At 48.3% G+C, this 21,444-nt stretch overlaps 1 protein-coding gene across 1 annotated transcript in view; it reads right to left on the reverse strand.

Moving 5' to 3' along the window:
* Positions 1-21,444, reverse strand: part of LOC104273610 (axin-1-like) — a gene marked incomplete at its 3' end in the record, with an annotated part of 37,800 nt that overhangs the window by 7,296 nt on the left and 9,060 nt on the right. Inside the window, exons 3-4 of the mRNA XM_009868996.1 lie at positions 20,834-20,840; positions 572-611 (exon numbers count right to left, since the gene is read on the reverse strand). Of these exons, the coding sequence (XP_009867298.1) occupies positions 572-611; positions 20,834-20,840 (47 nt within the window). The remainder of the gene's footprint in view (positions 1-571; positions 612-20,833; positions 20,841-21,444) is intronic.

The raw sequence follows: 21,444 nt of genomic DNA on the forward strand, positions 1-21,444 counted from the left end.
CAGACACCCACACAAGGCGGCTGCCAGCCCGCAGCATCCCCCTCGCCTGCAAGGGCCTTCGTCAAACTAATTACTTCCAAATGCCTGCCTCTGTGGCATGGGGAGGAAGGGAAGCCCAGGTTTATACCTGGGTCTGCTCGCAGCCGAAGGAAGGCAGCAGCTCCGTTTAAAAACACCACTGCCTGCAAACTATCAAATTAATCCCGAGATTTCAACAGCTTTTCTTCATTATTTTTCGTCTCAACCAAACCACAAATTTACTTAATGACTAAACCAGGCGAGTGAGTACTTTGTTTTCCAGACAGCAGGAACCTTTCTAACGGGATCCAGGTTTTCAGAAAACGCGTCAGGCGAGGGAGAGGGTCCGTTTCCGCGATGCGTTTGATGCTTTTTTTAACTTCCTCAAGCCCGCCAGCGCTGTGGTCGGGGTATCTCCGAGTCCTGAGCCCGTGGAGAGGCACTGAGCGGGGTGAGGAGGAATACAATAAGAACACTGTGTTCCAGGAATGATTGAATAAAGGCAAGAGCATGCTTTTGGCTAGCAGGATTCAGCGCTGTAACTCCCGTCTGCCGCTTTTCTTCTCCGTCTGAAGCGACGTTGTTTGTCCACGCTTCTCTGAAATGGAAAGTATTTCCTCTTGCCTGCTCGTTCCAAGGAAAGATCTGAGGAGGCTTGGTATAACCAGGCAGAACTGGGGATTCTCCAGCGCCTCCACTCTTCTCTGCCAAAATCTCTGCTCGACAAGAAAGGGCTTACAAGAAAAAAATTACGAGCAGATTTCTCTGCAAGCTCAGTAATTTAAGACCAGGGTCTGCAGGATGAGTGTTTCTGGATGGAAACAAAGCATCCAGCTTTCGCCAATGACTCCAGACCACTCCCCTCCTTTCTCTGTAGCTACAGAGCCTCGTGAGACGGGGCAAGGACGCGGATGGGCACAGGGACCACCCTGGGGAACGGGAGCCACTGGAATCAAAGGGCACGTCAGACCTCCTGGGCTCAGCCCTTCCCTGAGATCAACGAAGCTTTTCAGGACGGTACAGACCCCAGCAGTGCAATCTGTTGTCTGTACCACTTTCAGGGATAAAATTCTGGATACTGAAACCACAAAGGGAAGATACACAACTCAAGGGGCTCCATTTGACAACGACTAGTTGCAGCTTTGACATTAAACTGCTTGCTGGTGTCACTGGGCCACGCAATGTACGCTGAGCCCCACAGCCACGGACTTGTTAGCCCCACTTAAATCCTCATCAAAACAATGGCCTGAAATGCAATACTCATTACCAATTAACTGCCAGCAGACCTGGCATTTCAATGAAATTACAACCTTGGGTGTTAAAAGAAACCAGATGATATAATATTTTGAAGATCTATGAGGCACCTGACTTAGTGCCTCAAAACCACTCAAGTTTGATTCTGAAGACCTTTGATGAAGCCCCACTAATGACGAGGTGGGTAGGATTAGCAATAATCCTGCACAAAAAAAGGACTTTATTTCACTGAATAAGGTCTGGCTCACTAACGCACATGAAACGAAGAGGTCTGCCTCCAAGCAGAGTCACTCGCTGGTGTCTTAACTCCTACAGAAAGGATCCAAGAAACTGCCCCAATTGAACAAGAACCTTTGAGGTGACCGAAATCCGACCTCAGCTGGTAACAAACCCAAAAACACGAAGGGCTGGCAAGACCTGGCAGAGATAAAGCTGAGAGTCAGGATTTAATAGTGCTCCCAGAGGGGAGATTCAGCTGATTAGAAACATCCTAATCTTCTCTCTCAGTGTATATTAAAGGTCAAGAAGTGGGATCAGATACTGGCAGCACATGAAAAAACAACTCAGTTGAGCAAAAGACCTTCACAAAGATGTTTCATACCTTCAAATTAAAAATTCCTGCAAAGCTGTATTTAACTTGACTTCTATCGGGGAACACATTTAAGTTTAAAGTCAAGAGACCATTAGATTGGGACAGAAAAGATCACCCTCCCCAGAAGACTTCTGCCTCCAATCAGTACTTCATAATGAGCAGGAGTTCATAAGCATCGTTTGACAGCAACCAGGACAGCTAAGCAGGTCTCGGAAGTGCAGCACCATGAAACAGAACTCCCCCAGCGGCCCTCCGAGTCTCACAAGCTCCCCAAATGAGGTCGTTAAAGGATACTTGTTGGATCACGTTAACAAACATCAGGTTGTATCGACAACAAAAACAGTGGCAAGCTGCAAAAAGCTTTTAAACTTGTTCTGTCATTTACTGCTCAGCATCACAGCAGATGTATAAACCCCAACTCGGGCTCCCAGTTTCTGTGGGGAGCTCCTATTCCGACATTTCCTTCTCAGCTCAGGCCGACCTGGGCAATATAATGCCGTGGTCGGGGCAAGACGAGGGTGGACTGAGTCATGTCATCCTTCCGACGAGGACTGCTGAGGTTCGAGGTTGACAGCAATGACACATCCCCACAAGAACTGTAACAACAACACCCAGAAGGAATGAACCTGCAGAAACTGTGTCCAAGGGGGACAGATGCTGTTAAAAAGGACCCTTCCTCTTCTAGAAATAATTTTTTTTCCTCTTTTAAGAGTTTAGCAGACTAATGGCAAATAACGTGCTGCTGTCCCCAGAAAACAGGTGTACAGAGGGAATTCAGTCTTGTGAAGATGTTACAGACAGTCTTCGTTTTAAATAAGGACTAAAGTAACCTTTCCTTAGATAGTGTGGAGTAAAGTCCTCTTTCTCAGTCCTAGTTTTGGGACAGTCACCAACCCTTGCATCTCCAGCCAGACCTGGAATCCAAACCATCAATCGCTTCACCGAGGTCGCAAAGTCACATTTAAAAATGAGGAATGAAATCAGCAGGTTCAGTTTCCCATTTCTTGTGGCTGCACTTCTACAAACAGATCTAAATTTGGTGTCTGACTGGCAAGCCAAGAGCAAAGAATCCAGCGGTGAATTTGGTACCCGAAGCCGGCTGGCACAGGTCTGTCAGCAAGGACAATCTACTGCCTGTACCTTGACCAGAACTAGAAGGACCTGGCTGGGCTTGCTCCTCTCCTGAAGGTGACAACAAACGTCTCCAGAGGTATTCACTAAACAGTTCAAGGTGCAAGAACCAGTTCACCTCATTTAAATGGATATTAAAATGCAGTTAAAAACAAGAGGCAGGGAAGGGAAAAAAAAAAAAAGAGTTGCTCACAGTCAAATGGCACAGGAGCTCACAAGGTAGCTCCTGGGACACTGCCACAGCTGAACTCCAGACCGGAGGGAGATGAAAGACCTTTAAGGGTACTGCGAGAGTGCTGGGGCAGCCATCAGGAGGCATAAATACGCAGCCCATCTCCTTACCCAGCCTGGCCGCTGCTCAGGGAAGTCCTGTGCTGTTTTTTTTTCTTCAGTGTCCTTTTGCAGCAAGTGAAACCTGACTTCAAGAACTGCACTGGGGTTCGTTGTTATTTTTGCCATATAGAATTGTTCTGTTTTGGTTCTCATCCATTAGAATAGGCAGATATATGGGCTTTTACCTTTATTACACAAATTCCGCAGCATCTTTTCATCTGGTATGCATTATTGTGGGGATACATATGAAGTACCATGCCCGTTTAAAGTGCTGTAAAAGAGCTGTTTGAACTCTCATTCCATTCCTACGTATCTTTATACAATTAAAACCAGTTGACGGTTTCATTTAGGAAAAACGGGCGACCATGCAAGTAATGTGCTTTTTTTTTTAAACTAAATAAATTAGCCACTGTTCAGACAAAAGACAGCTGTACTTTTTTTACCTCAGTTTCTTAAAGACGGAAAGCTAAGTGATCAAACTCTTGATCTCCCTTTAACTCGCTCCAGAAATTCCTACTACAAGGTATTTGCTGACACCCAACCAAATCCAACAGGGAAGGGAGGCCCCAAGAACACTGCGATAATTAGTCAGAACCAGGAGGTGTGGAGAGACTGTTATTAAACACGCTGAAAAATGACGAGGCTGTGGCCAGATCTCGGCAGAAAACCTACATGGAGAAGAGATTGTACAGTCGCCTCAAATGCTCCAGCTGACACCTTCCCAGACACCAAAGTTGGCACCAGCCCACTGCAAAAGTCAGATTTTGGGAGGGCCATTGCTGAGACTTGGGTTTAATTCTGCACTTTGGACAGTGGTGGATGGGCCCTAGATCACCTCCAGCTAACCTGATGCGTGCCTGCTACCGTTTTCCATAGCAGGCGGAGCCCAGAGCAGAGCACGGCGGCCAGCCTGACCCACTGCCACGCGCCGCGCTCGTTCCTCCTACCATAATTAGAGATGAAATCCTGCAGATGAAGTAAAAGGCTGTTTTCTGAGTAGGGCCTGGAGCACAAGAGCTGTGAAACCCTGGAGCCCATCTGCATGACACAAGCACACCATCTGTTACAGAATGCCTATGTGGCACCATACATACAGGATTTCATTGACCAAGTCAGTAACACAGAAACGCCGCTTTGCTTTAGATGCTTTCTCCTTGAGACAGCAGGGAAAAGCAATCCATGGTTTCGAAAAAAATTATCTTCTACTCATCTCTCTCGTGGCCATGTATGACAGTCTCTGTCACTGATCCCGCACTACTCTCTGCAGAACTTCATCCCCTAGGAGCGCAGGATAAATGGATCACTACCCTTACCTTCCCCTCCTTTGTAGTTTTACACCACCCAAATCTCATGCTGAATACAGCACTATTCAGCACGTGTTGGAGATTCTTCTGCAGCAGTTTTCACAAGTGAATCTTGTATTTATTGTGCTGCTGTTCCGGAGGAAGAAAAAACTATTATCCTCTTACGTACAAAGAGCCAACTGCAAGGCTGAAATTGTCCTTTTTTTTTCCTCAAGATGTGGATGCTCAACTTGAAATGCTCCAGACTTAATACTCAGCATTTCTGAAAGACTTCTGCCGTGATGCACGCTCAGCACATCAGTGGGTCTGATCCGGGTCTTACCTTGCACACGGAAAGGTCAGGCATGCAGGAAGACTCTCTCCCAGGGAGAAGAGCTGTCTTACGGGATGTCTCTGGCAGAAACCAGCACAGAAGCACCTGTTTCTTCTCCTTGCACCTTCTGCCTCTTCCTCTGCAAGGCCTTTTAATGATGTAAGAGATAATGCAAGTGCCCTGTACACTTTCCTTCCTACCTGCTCTGTACTTCCCTTGGCACCAGCCATCCCAGGCACTGACCAAGCAAGAGGCTTAAAGAACCCATGGTCACACAGCAACAAGCAGCTACAAGAGTAGAGGAATTTATGAAACACCACGTGATAGCATCTGTGCATCACAGTTACACCGTCCCATGTCTATATGGAGTAAAAAACCCCCAGCCCCTCCCTCCCGTTCAGCTCTATGGGTCCAATCATACCCTTAGGGGCAGCTCACAGCCCTTGCAGGCAGATAGGGTTTCTCTTCTTTAACTTGCCACTCATTTGCACAAAAGGGAATTTTAACCCCGTGTCAAAACTGGCCGAGATGAGCAGGTCAGCAGCATCTCCCTGCTGGGTAATGTGCTCAAAGTAAGGCCGAAGAGGCAGCGTTAGCCACAGCACCTGAAAACTCCGGGAAGCATCAGAAAACCCCTTTTCCATAGCCTGCATGGCCTCGCGTCTTGCTAGCTCCCCACATCACCTGCTCACCGCTGGAGGATCTCACCCTCTGCACCTCTTCCCAATCATCAGCAACAGGAATTAGTTCACAGTCTCCGAAGTTTTAGCCACGAGCATTGTCTGAGTGAACACAGCTTTCAGATACTCTGGCTGCCAAAAGTTTAAACCATCTACTATAGAGCTCATGGAATTGTCAGGAGCTTATAATTTAATCAAACTGGACAGATTCTCACACGGACAGCAGAAGGTACGTTCAAGCTGCCAGCGCCTCTCCCACCTCCAGCAACCCCCTTGCCAAACGATACACCCCTGCTTCAAAGTAGGAAAGCTGGAAGGTTATCCATGAGAAGTAATTGTAAGACTCTGACACGAGCAAAACAATGTAATTTCCTCCCCCTAAAATTTGCCAAAATAATTCAGCCTCAGGCAGAATCTCAGCATGGAGGAATACCAAACAACACAGTCTGATAAAGATATGAGCAACTACAACAAAGTTTTATATAATGGGAAATGTTAGGCAACCATAAGCACAGCCACTGCTGCCAGCTCCGTCTATATAGTAAATGACTGATATTTTAACATCACCATTAACACCCTCCCCCCCGCAAATCTACAAGTGAGTGTGTAACATGAGTCATAATAGCCTTGGCATACTTTTTGATCGCAGAGTTGATGAAAGCACTTGTCCTCGAACTTACGTGTGAAAACTGTAGATGAATTAACCAAAACATGCAGGAGCTTGTGACACCGATGTCTGAGCCTGCACATTTGCATCTGCAGTTGTGAGGCTCTTGCCTGACATGACGCGACAGCAGAGAGACTTGGCTGCCAACTTTTGCTGCCGGTACCTTGTCACATCCAGGCACAGTATTTGCCAGAGGTTCTTATTCCAGGACTGATCTTGCTGGACTGTGTGTATATCTACACACCGTAAAGCGAGCAAAGAGAGACTCTTGGGTTTTGCATGTGCATGGTGCTAACACAGCACCTGCTCAATGGCATCATCTTCTCCACTTAAGACGGTAGCAGATGTCTATGTACGCTGCAGAAACGCATCGTGGTGCACCTTTAAGCAAATAATAAATGAATTTACGAATTCCACTGCTGGCAACTTACGGACATCCTTCGTGTGCAGGATCACTTTGCTGCCTGCAGGGAGCAGGCTGACAGCCTGGAGAGATTGCCCACCCAAGGGCCGTAATTTCTGACCTCCAGATCTTCAACTTCACAACTGCTCTGAGTCTCACTGCTGGCAGTCTACCCCAGTCCAGATGAGCCATCAGAACAGCTAACCAGGCTGCATTCTCCAGCAGCAAGGAAGAGGGCTTTCCCAAGCAGCTACTTCCAGACACTAACCTTGCAAATCCCTCTCCAGGGAATACTCTCTGGGAAAAGTTAGGGAACATGTCGGGACAAAGTATCCACACATTTCCTTGAGTGGGGCCAAGCCCAGGAGATCAGGAGGCCATACGTATCTGTGAGCAGCTGCCCCCGGGATCAGGAAGAAGAATCTTCATTCACTGCTGGAAATGCAGTTGCACCCCAAAAACCCCCTGGGGATTTTATTCCCTGCGGTAAGCAGAGGAGATAGGGGGCCACAACAGCTCTCGGGACACTGCTCACAAAGACTTGGGCTTCATTTTTGGGAAGAATGCAATTGCTAAGAAAGACTTCTGTCTCCCTGGCAGCTCATGGCAAGTTCACGAAGCGATAAAACTTGGATACTGACCTTCACTGAAAATGAGGTAAAAATCCAGACAAGTGAATATAGTCCCAGAACGGTGCCTGTTCAGCTGCTAGTCTTAGAGAGATGTTTCCATCAGTGCTAAAGAGGACCAAGGACTGCGATTTGCTCAGCAGGAGAGGATGTGAGAGGATCATAAGACATTAGAAAATCTTTTCTGTTCCTGATCAATGCCACTTTCCCAGGTGACAAGAAGTTGCAGGCCAAGGTCGTCTGCCTGGCTGAAATTTAGCCCAGGAGGGCTGGTTAACAGCAATAAGGAAGAGGTCTCTTCAAACACAAGTCTGAAATGTGCGGAACTTTTAGTTCTAGAGCAAGAAAAGATGTTGACCCAGTTTCAGATTTTAAGTCCACCTCCTAAACAAAAGCAGCTGAAGTTTAAATGAGCCAATTCTGCAGATCGTTATGCTTGCTATTACACAATTCCTTCTAATCCCTGAAGTGTGGAAGATGTGCCAGCGCCAACCCAGGCACATCTTTGTCATTTCAGCTGGACTTCCACCCTTTCCACTAAAGATTTCATTCTGTTAAACCGTTCTTGACAAATGCCAAATGCTAAAATCTCCCAAATATTTATTGTAGTTTCTTTGGCCACACTATCACAAGTGCCTAAATTCCCCTTCTCAGCTGGAGAGCTATCTAGACCAGAGGTCTCCAAATCTTTCAGCCTAATAAACATCACAAAGGCTCATGAGTCCCTGCGAGTAGTAAGGGAGAGATTGTTTGTGCCACAAAAGGAACAAAAAATGACCAGCCATCCCCTGCTGGCTTTCTCCCCTAAGAACTTGGGCTAATCCCCTCCACCCTACAGCCCTTCAAAAACAATGTGCCAAGGAAAGGGAGCAACTGCTCTGCATACTGATTCTCCCCAGCCTGGATGTGGCTGCTAGAGGACCACTGCCAGCCAACGGCAAAGAGCATCCCCCTCTGAGATGCTGTGCTAGGGCAGAAGGTTGCTTTTCATCCCTCGGTCTCAGGGATTGCCCAAAGAAACCATCATGCTGCTTGCAGCTCTGCTGGGCTCACACAACAGCAGGGCTCTTCCCACAACCTCTTCGGGTCTCCAAAACCCAGCAGACAAACGGGCTATGGAGCCCGCAGCTGCTCTCGGACCCTCCCCAAGCCAGCCCGAGAAGCAATGTGGGCTTGTTCAAACCTTCTGGGGAGAAAGGCAGAGGATGCAGTCCAAGCAGTACATTTCTATTTCTCTTCCAACAGTCAACATGCTAACACATCACCCTTCAGGTGAGGAGGTACACACACTCGCTGACATGGAGCAAGAGTCCCAGGTACCAAGGGAAAGGAGGAAGACGTGCCAGAAACCCGGGGTTATAGCAGCTCTGTGTGTTCAAGCATGCCAAGCCAACCATGGAAGTACCACTGTCTCCAAAAGAAGCCACACTTAAGAAAGGAATATTATAAACCTATAAAATAAGGTTTTACTGCTGCTGACTAGCTGGGACATGCAGAACATGTGTTGCAGGGAACATAGCACGATTTTATTAGCAAACACAAAGCCATTCATGCAGAGTGGCCCAAATGGGGTGGGTTGAATTAAGAGAACAATAGCAGTTCATCAGATGGCCCTTCCTTTCACATATGTCTTCAACTTACTATGCTAGCAAATACTTAAAGCAACTTGGAAATATATTTTCATGTGAGGAGCCTCACGTTATTAACACGTTAGATTAAAATCAAAACAATTGAGAATGTAACCTATTCCCGATGCTGTTCACCAAACGCCTAAATCCAAACCATCAGCACTCAGCCAGTCCCAATCTTTTGGAAACTCGCATGTGACCAAGTGACTACTTGCCCGATTTAGCCCAAGCCAGAGCTTTGCAGCTCTCCTGAGACTAAACAGGATGGTCTTTCGGCACTGAACACAACGCTGCGTTGCTGCCCAAGCGTCTGGGTCACAGGAGAGCTGGGGACCCCTCATGTTGTCCAGGGAAAGACGCGCTCAGGCTCAGACCAATCTGAAAGGAAAAAAGCCCAACCCATTGCACCAGAGGCTAATGCTAACCACGTTTCAAGCTTGATCACAGATGCCAGCTCCCCAAATAACAAAACAATAGACACCAAAGAGGAAAAGTGGAAACTGCTGCTCGGGGAAGCTTGCCATGACATGCTGGCTGGAAGTGTGCTGGGACTAAATCCTGCTGCAGCCGGGCTGGGGCTCAGCACGCCAAGGCAGCCTGCAGGAAAGGCAAGGCTGGCCTCCCCTCTTTTGAGAGCTGTCTGCTGGTCCGTCTGCCTGCTTCCCCGCTTCATCGCTGGCTCTTCTCACAGCGTTAGTGCTGCTCACTCACCCCAGGGTGGGAGGGATGAGAACAGACGAGCAGAAGAGGCGGGAGACAGCACGGAGATGGGCTTGGGAAGGAAGACTTCAAAAGTCACACAGCAGGCTCCAGCTCTGAATGTCCTTGCAAGGGGCACCCCTGCAGTGACTTAGGGTCTAGATTTGCCTCAGTCTTGTTTTACACCTAACCATTTTTAAGACTTTGCTTTGCAAAACCACCAGGTAGGTGAGCAGGGATGGTGCTTCTTTAAAGCTGGCGTAAGAAGCAGCCTGCCTACTGCTCCTGCCTTAAATTACAGATTTGCCACAGGACACCAGCACAAATGATAAGGCAGCGGCGCCCTGGCTTAACCTTTCGTCAAAGAATTCCTAATCTTCTCCAAGATTAGACTTTTGTTCTTCCAAACCGCCAGCCCAACGTGCCACCTAGACTGCAGGGGGCCAGGCCCACAAACACAAATTAATTACATCAGCTGTAATTCACACCTCTGGGTGCTTTTGAAGTGACTCGCTAAGTGCTTTTGCGCAAGGCAGCTGGGGGATAGAAAACCAACCGAGTAGTGGCTCCAATTGAAATATGGATTTCTGTTGGGATCCCAGCTGGTGAACTCCAGCAGATGCTGTTTACCTCAGTGCTGGTCTGTGTCTACTGACTCGCGGAGTCCAACCTGACACCTCTAGGTCCTGCAACAGCAGCAATAAAACAGCCCCAAAGCTCATCATTTCATCAGTCTGTGCCCCAGGATCCGGTCCCTTTCCCCAACAAGGGCTCAGAGGCAGAGAAGCCTCCCAGTCATTGCAGACGCCCCTGCCCACCACCCAGCGTGACAAAAGGAAGCTGAAATGTCCCGAAGGAACATGCTGCTCCAGGAGGGCTGGAAAACACCCTGTCCTAAGGCAAATGGTAAGGTTTCCCTGCCCCCCAAGCCGAGTGAGCAGGGGGACTCCAAACAGCACTGCTGTGTAAACATTAAAGGAGAAGTGTTTCGGCTCCAGCAACCTTTGCAATATGACCTCGAGGGGAGCAACGTGCTGCAGTCTCTGGAGCCTGCCACCGCCACTTTGGTGGCAGCAGCAGAACGGTGGGCAGCACAAGGCGTTCCCACTGCTCAGCACTCCGCAGGGAAACTGGGAGAGCCTTAGTCAGTCCCTTGTTGGCGCTGCACGGCTTTCAAGGGAAAAGGACAAACTTATTCTCCTGGAAAGAAACTGCAGAGCGGCTCAGTTCGCTGGGAGAGAGACAATTCCCCACCGCGCGGGGCTGACGGCTGCAGCACTGAGTCGGCGCTGCTGATGCCACGCAGATCCCGACCCAAACCCACGCCCCGACAATCTCCAAAGGGAAATCTCCGTGCTTTGGTCCCCTCCCTGCTTCCTTCCCGCTCCTTCAACCTGGGGGCTACAGAGAAAACCACCAGCAGCTTAGTGATGGATGGGCAAAACCTTTACGGGTATCAGAGGATCGGCACCCAGGGGCTGATGTGGAGACGGTGGCCCCAAGCTCACCCCGCTGGAACGGCACCCGCCAGAAACGCTGGTGGCTTTCTGCTCCCCAGAGAGAGGGATGGCAGGGGCGGACGACACATGTTTTAGCAATTTTTGCAAGTTTAGTCTTCCTGCAGTGACCACATGCTGCACAAGAACAACTTGCAAGTCAATTAGACAATTTAAAAAAAACCCAATAATCCAACACTAAAGACTAACTGCTTACGATAAAACCCCTGCCTATCTCCCAAATAATATCCCCTGCCCCTTTGGTGCATGGCAGGTCTCCTCTGAATAAAAACATGAGCTATTTACCCAGGGTGGGATTTTCATGAGGGCCTGTAGGTGTGTCACGGCAAGGTCAGTAAGGAAAGAGAATTCTTTTTTGTTTGTAAATTTAAATGGTTTTTTTTCAGGCCAACAGCTACAGTTTGGAAAAGCTGGCAAGCAAGGTTTCAGCCCTCAGATTACCTTCCTGATCTGCAAGAGAAGCAAGAAACTGAAAGTCAAACACAGGCTGAGAACAAATGTTCCAAGTTAAATATGTTAATCAATTAGATAATTAGAGTGAAAATGCTGTGTCCCCAGAGAGGCTGGGAGAGGTTAGCAGGGGAAGACACAGCAAAGCTGCGGAGAGAAGGACGGCTGTACTCCACAGAGCGCTGAGGTTACATGGCGGTGAAGCACTAAGACATGTCAGAAAATCAATATCCTTTCTTGGCTTCAGGATTTTTAGGATCAAGCAGAGAAACGTGGCTCCCAAGCCCATCTTTGGAGGCATCTCCTTGGCCTCCTCCGTGAAGAAGTGCCGCTCCTCAGCACTTCTCCCCTAGGACTGTCCAGTTTGCGTCCTGGCGCAGCAACTAGGTGGCTCCCTGTGGTCTACCTCCTCCAGACCTTCCAAAAGCTTTTGACAGACGGGTTTCTTTGGGCTGGCCAAGCCCTCCATGCGTGCAGGGATCGTGCCGCACCAAGCCTGAGGAAGGACAGCCTCCACCTCTCCCCACAGACCCTGCCCACGGACCATCGCGGCTAGAACAACTCAACGACTCCGACACAAGGCCAAACTCTTTCTTTGCATGGCCTGGAAAGAATCCCAGCAATTTCAAATCCCAGCAGTCTCCCTTCCTGCCATTTCCCTCGCTTTTTTAACGGGGCTCCTCACGCTGCCGAATGCCGGCTCTCGACTCCCCGCGCGAGCGAGTTATTTCAAACATTTTTCAGCTCGTGACGTTGTGTGCCGAGGTAGAGTTGGGCATGAAGAAAGCATTCGTTAACTCTGTTTTACTCGGCAAGTGGAACAAATTTCATCACCCCCTACAAGTCCATTCTGTTTTCTATTTATACTGCAGCCATTTGGTGCAGGACTCAGGAGCAGCAGGAACAGGTGATGTAATGCACTGTACAAACAGCATTCTGTTCATACAGTGGGAAAATAAAGTGCATTCTCTCGGTTTCTTTGATCACACTTAAAACAATCAGATTAGAAGTCACAGATAACTCAATACATGCTGGAGATGAAAGGACTCTGGAGAAATAAATCACCCAAAGTTAGATATTAAGCAAGATTTCTCTCTCAACAATCAACTTATCTGCGGAGAGAGGAGGAATGACCATGTGGTTTCAAAATCCTGCCAGGCATTTTATTTATTTTTATAATACCATAAAGCTACTCCACCCACTTTTTCAGAATGAACGTTGCGTTACACAACACATCAAAGGGACTTTATGGCCTAAATTAAGCAATAAAATAGTTGAGATGGTGCGTTATGCTGAAAATTGGCCGGCTCCTGGTGCCTGGTGAGATGGGAGGTGAACATCGTGTGTTTAGAGCACCTGAGGAAAGCTCGGGGCGGCATGGCCCGAGGTATCAAAGTGTGTGGCGCTTGCATTTAATAGACCAAAGTGAAGTTCAAGGCCTTTGGTGCCTGCTGCAACCCTCTCTTGCCCAGGGGACGGTACCAACGCACAGCACAGCATGGCATACCGGTGCTGGAACGAAGAGCTGCTGCATTAACAGGATACGGTCCCTCACGCCCATCACCTTTAAGTTCTGGTTTATAGGCCTTTAAGGTCTCGCTTACAGCTTCTCTGTTGGAAGCTGTGGGCTTCATGGATGTGGTTCCTCACTTTCGACAGCAAGCTGTACCTTGGGGAAAGGAGACGGGAAAAGCTGGGAGAAAGCTGGTGGTAGGTCAGCAGCCTAAGCCACACTTCCCACCATGCAGCCCTCTCCAGCCTTCTCCCACCTTGATCAAAATCGCATAAATCCCAGAACGAACTAAAGCTCCTCTTAAAATGTCTTCTAGCCTCTATGCATTTTTAATTACAAAAAGAACCAGAAGACAGGATACACAAGAGTGGTGTGTCAGTGCTAAGTGTTTCTGTTTCAGTTCTGCCTCATGTCCTTACACAGAAAGGTGAGCAGTGACAGGATATTGAGAGAGGAGAAAGCTGGCAGATCCATCGCTCTGAGACAGAGTTTCCACTGGAAGAGCTTGGGAGGCACAAGAAAAGTCAACTTGCAACAACACACGAGCTGGTGGGTCCCACGTACCCTGGTGCGTGCGTGTGTCCCTTCCTTCCCACTCTCAAAACAGGGTTTAAAAAAACCAAACAACAAACAACCCCCAAAAGAAAAGAGAATTAATTAATTTGGGCCCTATCATGATGTTCCATGGCTTGACTCATAGTGTTTGATCTCCGAGGGCTGGCGAGAGGTGTTGGAGCCTGCCCTCAGAGCCCTGGCGCTCCAGCCAAGCACCAACAATGACTAGACAGACTCGAGCACCACTCCTCCCAACTATCAATGGAGTCACTGTTGGGCGCGCTGACTCACCCCTTTCCCTGAGAACTGTTCAGCACTCGTCCTCCATCAAAAGAGCAAAAATAAACCCAAATAATTCTGTGTTTGCAGAGAGTTAGTTAGTTTAGCAAGAAGAGGGGGTTTATTTTCAGGTTTTGTTTTTAGAAGGTTCCTCCAAAAGAAGACTATGCTGCTTCTTCTGGGCAGCAGCTCCTGGAGGACACTCTTAAGTGGTTCCTTCTTCTAAGTCATGCTCCAAAGGCACAGCGAGGAGGATATTTAAACCTACAAACTGCACGTAAGGAAAACACACATACCCAAAAGTTCTGGAAACCTTGAGGTATGGGTGCAGAACTGCTCGTAAGCCAGCCTGCTTTGGCACAGCATCTCCAGGGCTGCAGCAGGCAACGAGAGGGCTTTTCATTTTCCCTTTACGACTCTCCATGGGATGTAAAACCCCCGAGTGGCCACATCAATCTATGTTACATCTTCCTCTGCCGCTCCCCAGAGCGGTGCTTGGGCTCAGGAGAGCCGCACCTGGGTAGAGATGAACGAAGGGTGAACGTACCCAGCCTGACACTTCTATTGCTGCCGTAAACCACGAGAACCACCCAGAACTACATAAAGAATTCCTCAGTAATGTCCAAGTTCAATTAAGCAATAATGTTTAACATCCTACCACGGACAGATGCAGTCTGGGAAGATGACAACAATAAAAGCTTCGGCATGAGCAGGCATGACACGAACGCAGGCAGACACGAGCAGAGACCCAAAGCTGAGCCTGGCCATGCAGCACAGCCCTCAGCCAAGTCACCCCAGCCCCACACTCCCACCCGTGCCCCGGCGCTGGGTTAAGGCCAGCTGGGCAGTTGCGGTGAACGGGACATGAGGACCAACTGCAACTTTTAGTCTGCAGCAGGTCCAAGCTCATCATGGCCCCAACCTCTGTCTGCTACATCCAGGTACCAGCACACACCAGCGAGGGCTGGGACTCTCTGAATCTATCAGGTTCTTTCAGGCCGCTAAGCTTTAATTAACTGATTCCTCTACGGTATTAATGAACGTCAGCAAGCTCTTCCACATCTTCTGATTAACTACATTTAAGCTGTACCACATCTTTTGATTAACTACATTTAAGCAATTAATTCCAACTCAGCCTATTCCTCCTGAAACCTCATGCAATATATCAGAATTAACGAATGCCACTACGCTGCTAAGAGGGCAGTAGCTCTGAGGAGCTGTGTGTCTGCGCCTCAACTCGAGTACCGTGTCCAGTTCTGGGCACCTCAGTACAAGAGAGATGTCGAGGTGCTGGAGCGGGCGCAGAGGAGGGCAACGAAGCTGGTCGAGGGGCTGGAGAATAGATCGTATGAGGACCGTTTGAAGGAGTTGGGTCTGTTTAGTTTGAGGAAGAGGAGGCTGAGGGGAGACCTCATCACTCTCTACAACTACCTGAAAGGACACTGTGGAGAGGCTGGTGCTGGTCTCTTTTCTTGGGTAATTAGTGACAGAACTAGAGGGAATGGCTTCAAGCTTAAGCAAGGTAGGTTTAGACTAGACACTGGGAAGAAGTTCTTCACGGAAAGAGTTGTGGGATATTGGAACAGGCTGCCCAGGGAGGTGGTTGAGTCGCCATCCCTGGATGTGTTTAAGCATCGCTTGGATGTGGTGTTGCGTGATATGGTCTAGGGGTGAACTTGCAAGTAGGGTTAATTGTTGGACACGATGATCCCAAGGGTCTTTTCCAACCTGGATGATTCTGTGATTCTGTGAGTGTTTTAGGGAAGTACAAGCAAGGCTTCTGCACAATAACACACAAAGACGTTATTTAAGGTTTCTAGGTTCTTTGAAGGCCTCCAGGACTTTACAGGAGAGACCAGTCCCAGAACAAACAAGTCACCTGATGCAATTACAAGTCATGGTGGAGTCCCCAAACTTATCTCAATCAGACACTCTTGATTTCCTGTTTGCGGCATTGACAAATAAAAAGCTCTACATTACAGGTAATTATACTTCACAGAGGACAACAATTAAGAAATAGCCAATTACATTTTACAAGCTCAGGATAATCAAAAGCTTCCTCAAATATCTAGAGTTGCAATAGGCACTTAGAAATGGCAACTCCCAACAAATTGCAGCTAATTTAGAGCAATTTATACAGATGACATATTTCCCTATCTATGTTTAAAACCTTCAAACTCAGTTCTGAAAAATACTGCGGGAGTTCCTGGAATGTATCACTGCCAATTTCTAAAAATAGTGCATTGCCCATTCTCACCTTTGCTGGCCTCGGAGGCGAGATGCAGGACCTCTGCAAAGAGAAATTCACCTCCAGAAGTGATTTTAGAGTAGCTATTTAAAAAATGCGAGGATCATAACATGCATACCAAGTCTAAACAACAACAAAAAAATCCATTCCTTCCATTTCTGTTGTTTCAAAAATATGCTTGATTTTAACACTGCACGATTTAAGCCTTATGATTTTTTAAAGGAACAGCCACTTGCTTTATTTGTAACCCAATGCGGTAGCTCCTATGCTGCTAATGCATGAGAACCAGGATCAAACAGCAAATTAAAAATCACTACGTGATTGAGAGGAAAGGAAACACACCTTTCTCAATTTGAAAGCTTAACGTTCCAGAAAGATTGAAAAACATCCTTAGAGGAGCGGAGACAGACAAGGATACAATCTAACATATATGGCTGTTACAGGTTCGCAGTTTCATCCTTCACTTTTCAGTATTTTCCACAATTTTTTTTGGGAAAAGTGCTTTTTCTTACTCCTGTAGCTAGAGCTGCTGCAACTCCACTTTTACCTCGGAGCAGGGCACTCGTATTTCATGATTCTTTGCAGCGATGGTTCCCTGTGTCCTCGCCAGATGTTAGCGCCATTATTTTAACCATATGTGCCTATGAACTTCTGAAGGCTCGTCGTTGCACAAAAGCTGAGAAAGTCCCTCAGATGTGCATGTGACAGAGGAGGATCGCTTGGCAGTTAACTCGGAACTAAAATCACAGAGGTATTAGTTGGAAGGGACCTCTGGAAGAGCAGAGTAGTCCAACCGCCAGGTTGAAGCGAGACTACCGTCAACATCAGGTCTGGAGGCCATGGCTGACGTACTTGCTGAGAGCATAAGTATTTTAATAAATCTGGTGAGAGGGGTAAAACCACAATCGGCTACAGCAAGATACTGAGACAGCCTTTTCTGATCTTGCATCACAGAGACCATGGGAAGAGCAAGGAGGAAGGATTAACACAAGGAAAGCTAACAGCATGCCTGGGACAAGCTTTGACACACTTCTCTCCAAGAGAAATCAGTTTTGTCTATATGGGAAGCCAGAAGAATAGTAAAGCTCTAGTAAGGCGCTTCCCCACAACTCTGACCTCCAACAGCTCCTGACGGTTCGCACGCTCAGCAGGGCCCCTTCTCTATTCCACCTTCTCAAGCCCGGATCACTGCAGGTCCCAGGCTGGAGGTGACGCCTCTCCTTCTGCCCTGCCACAGCACGGCCGCCCTGATGCTGCCCATCTCCCCGCTCACCCCAGCACCCAAAGAGGATTTCCCACCCGCTCTCTGTTTCCAAATTCATGCTCAAAATGTGGTACCACAGAGGGAACTGCTGCACTGAGCACTAGGATAGTAAAGGTGAACCCCGGCAGCCCGGCACAAACATAATCCTGTTTGAGAAACCTGTCTGTTTGACTAAGTTGCTAACTACACGAGTTAGATGATTTCATATGCTAGCTCTTACAATCCCAATTTTGCCTACTTGGCATATCAATTTGTGTACATTCAATTTCAGAAGAAAAATTATTTTTTAAATTCAAATTTTAAAGGAAGCATATTTTTCTTTCCTGATAATTGCCTTCTGTGGCTTGGCAATACCTCCGTGCCCAATAGGGGTTCCTGCCACTGCTGTCCCATCTGGAACAAGAGGTCTGGCTCCAGTCCCATCCTCTTTCTTCAGCTCAGGCTTCCAGGATGATTTCCAAAGCTGGGAAGTGAGAGGATTATGCCACTCCGTACCACCCAAGGCCACACACAACACCCAAGGCCACAGCCCAAGATGGGCTACCTGGGAGGGTTTCTGACATTGCTGGTGCCAAACCACAGGCAGCAATTAACAACAGAAAAGGATTGCTTGTAGCTTGACTGCTGGCGATGTGGTTGATGGCTCCAGACAGAAGAACCTACGTGAGGTGAGAAAGAGAGCAATCCATGTGGAGCTGACTCACGGCGTCACCACCAGGGACCAAAACCCAGATGACCTTGCCGAGTTCAAGCAGCTGCTGCCTTCCTGAGTGCATCCTACCACTGGGGAGGCAAAACCTGCAAGCTGTGGGACACATCCAACCTTCTGAAGGTGTAGAAGAGCTGTGGGCAGGCACTGGAGGACTGCAAGGCCTGCATCTGCACCACAAAATCAGTGAGATATCAGCTCACTTGCCACATCTCCAACAAGCCACCTCTCACAGGCTGAGAGTGCCCAAGTCAAAGGTGTTAGCAAGGGACGGTCGGCTCGCAAGGCGTGGAGCTCCAGCACTGCATCGAGAAAGGAAAACAGATCAATGTGGGGCCAGCTGGCTTTCCTGCCAAGGCTGCTGCAGGACTAGAAAAGCCTCCTTGAACTCCTTACTACAGCTGTGGGCAGCAGGGCTCAGCAGGAGAGGGGCTAGGACAAGCACTGGAGTTTCCGCCTTCCTCAACTTTGCTCGTCTCTTCCAGCACGATAGGGTGGTGGAGTTCAACTGGTGAACTGTCCCAGGGACTAATGCCCAGATCAGAGCTGCAACTCGAGGTGTGGGTCTCAGAGATCCTTCCCTGCCTCTCCCCGCTCTGCTGCAGAGGAGCAAAGCGAAAGGCAGTGAAGGCTGCAGCACGCACTCACGCTGTGCTTCTCACCGGAGGAAAAACGCTCCCCGAACCTGACGAAACTGCAAGGCGTTGGTCGCTTGGCGGTGACACCCACGGCTGCGCCGGCTGCCCTCCCAGCCACGTGGGCAAGAGCCCTGCCCTGCACGGATGCTTATCTGGGCCGGTGAGTCGGGCAGAGTGCTAGGTTAGCATAAAAACAACAACAACCACCCCAAAATAATTTGCAGCCGGTTCGGTGTAGCACATTTCCAACTTCTTGGCAATCACACAGAGGGAGAGAAGCATGTGAAAAATGCCCCTCTCTCAGCACCTTCTCCTGAATACTGCAGGGTTGAAAAGAAAAATACTGAGTTTTGCCCAGTTGGGCAGAAAGCACCAACACCTGCAATGACACACCATGAGGAAAAGCACCTTCCAACACCCCTAAAATCAGACATGGCCAGCCTGCTGCATCCAAGAGGGACCATCCAAAGGCGCTTCCCTCCCTTCTTCCCCCGACCTCCACAACCCATACAACAGGTACTGCTGGAGGGTTGCAAAAAGATGAGAGCAAACAGAGCCCACAGCTTGGCGGGCACACAAAGCTGCTCCCCAACCACCCTCCAGCACTCCCATCAGCATATTTGTGTCATCCAGCTCCTACGGCCTTTGCCACCTAAACCTACGGAGAGCAACTCTGCATGAAACAGTTATTAAAATGGTTTGTGAACCTCAGCACCCTGCCTAGCCTAGTGCCAGCCACCACTACGACTGGTTCCACTTCACGAGTGGAGGCTCTGGAGACGGGAAGAGCCGCAGAGACAAAGGTGTGCTGGGTTTACCTTTGCAGGGATTTAGATCTGGAGCGCTCCACACCGACAAACTGCTGAGACAGGCATTTACTCAGGTGTATAAACATCATGGACGGCAAACGCCAGCCTTGCAATAATTCTCCTCCAAAGCTTCAGAATAAATTCAACATGTTTTTAAATAATTATGCATGAATCATTCAAAAAAACCCCCAACTTTATGCATTTTATCTTCAGCTGCTGACACTGATCGTGCAGCTGTTTTGTTTTTAATATAATTACATATTCCCACCTACTTGCACTCTTTGTGCAGCAGAGTACCTCTGGCAGCAGAAAACCTAAAGCATAGGCTGACACTTCCTTTTGGCCTTTGGAAGTGACAGAACAGTTAACACAAACCTTAATTTATTTGAGGTGGGAGGTGGAAAGAAAGGCAGCAAGTTAATTTCCCTTCGAAGCCTGATGGTCCCCACCCAGAAACCTGCACACAAAAGAATACTGCCTTTTAAACTGGTAGGTTAGGTCTGAGACCAGAGCGAAGGTTTGTCAACCGTGACAAGCTACGGCTTGTTTAACAGTCGACTGGAGGGTTGAAAAGTCTAATAAAACCAAAGAGCCTTCCATAACAAAGCTGCTGCCACTTAAGGAGAACATTCACACCCATTCACTAAGTTTTTTTGGGGGTTTTGGTGTTTTGTTTTTATTTTTTTTTTCAAACATGCAAAGGTATTTGGAGCCTCTAAAGCCAGCAAATGCACACGAAAACGCAGCAGCTGGAAAGGAAAGCTGGTAAAAATGGAGGTGAGCAATAAGGAAAGCGCTGGGAACAGTGAGAGTAACTAACCACGGGAAGAGATAACAAAGATGCTGCATGACCTCCCATCACTTGGATGCCTTTCTAAAATAGACACTTCAGCCTGACCACAAGTTATTGTGCAAGAACCGCTGGGCAAAGCTGCGTGACCTGTTATCTCCAGGATTACCAAAGGAAAGCTTTTCCCATGCCCATTTGGAAAGCTTCCTCTCGTCAGCAGGAGGAAGGTTTCCAGATCGGTTTTAGCACGTTCCTCCAGCCTCTTCTGGGGAAGACCCAAAACCGGCACTCGGAGACAGCGGGAGGCTCTGCCTTCCCAAATGCTGCCAGTCGGGGTAACTTCCCCAGCCGGCAGCACTCAAATCACCCCCAGGTCACAAACTTCACTGCATATATCTGGCGGGGAAAACCGCAGTGCTGTTTTACAATGTGACAAATCCTGGGCTGCAGTGACACATCCACACATCCTTCGCTGCCCATTTCCATCTCGTTTGAAGCTCATCCGTTTTTGCCAGCGTTGGCCCAACGGGTCAAGCGAGCCTTTACAAAGCAGCTTTTCCCCAATAGAGGAAAATTAAGTTTCCCTGATTGCTCAGGTGTTCAAAGACACCTTAAATATAAATCCTTCCACAACAGAGAAGGTGGCTTCTGATGTTTCTCTTCCTGGCAGAGCCATGGCCCAAGCAACAAAGGACCTGGGGTGATGGTCTTTGTCCAGCGCTAGCAGATCACCAGCAGACACGTGCTGCACACACCTGAGGTCGCCGGCGTACCCGACAGCTTTCTTCTGTGGCTCTGCTCAAGGAGGAACATGTTTCATTTCCTAAGAAATAAATGTTATGACAGTCACATGGGCTGAATTAAAAGTACAAAGACGAGGCTTCTTAGTCAAAACCCCCAACTTCTTATTAAAAAAAATATTAAAAAAATACATGCCCTGTGGAAATCCAATCTGGGTATGGCCACAAGGAGAGCAAGAAGGTTCCAAGGTCATGTCTTACAATCTTTTGAAGTAGGCCTG

The sequence above is a fragment of the Apaloderma vittatum genome, unplaced genomic scaffold (genome assembly GCF_000703405.1).
Source record: "Apaloderma vittatum isolate BGI_N311 unplaced genomic scaffold, ASM70340v1 scaffold41764, whole genome shotgun sequence".
Classification (NCBI taxonomy): domain Eukaryota; kingdom Metazoa; phylum Chordata; class Aves; order Trogoniformes; family Trogonidae; genus Apaloderma; species Apaloderma vittatum.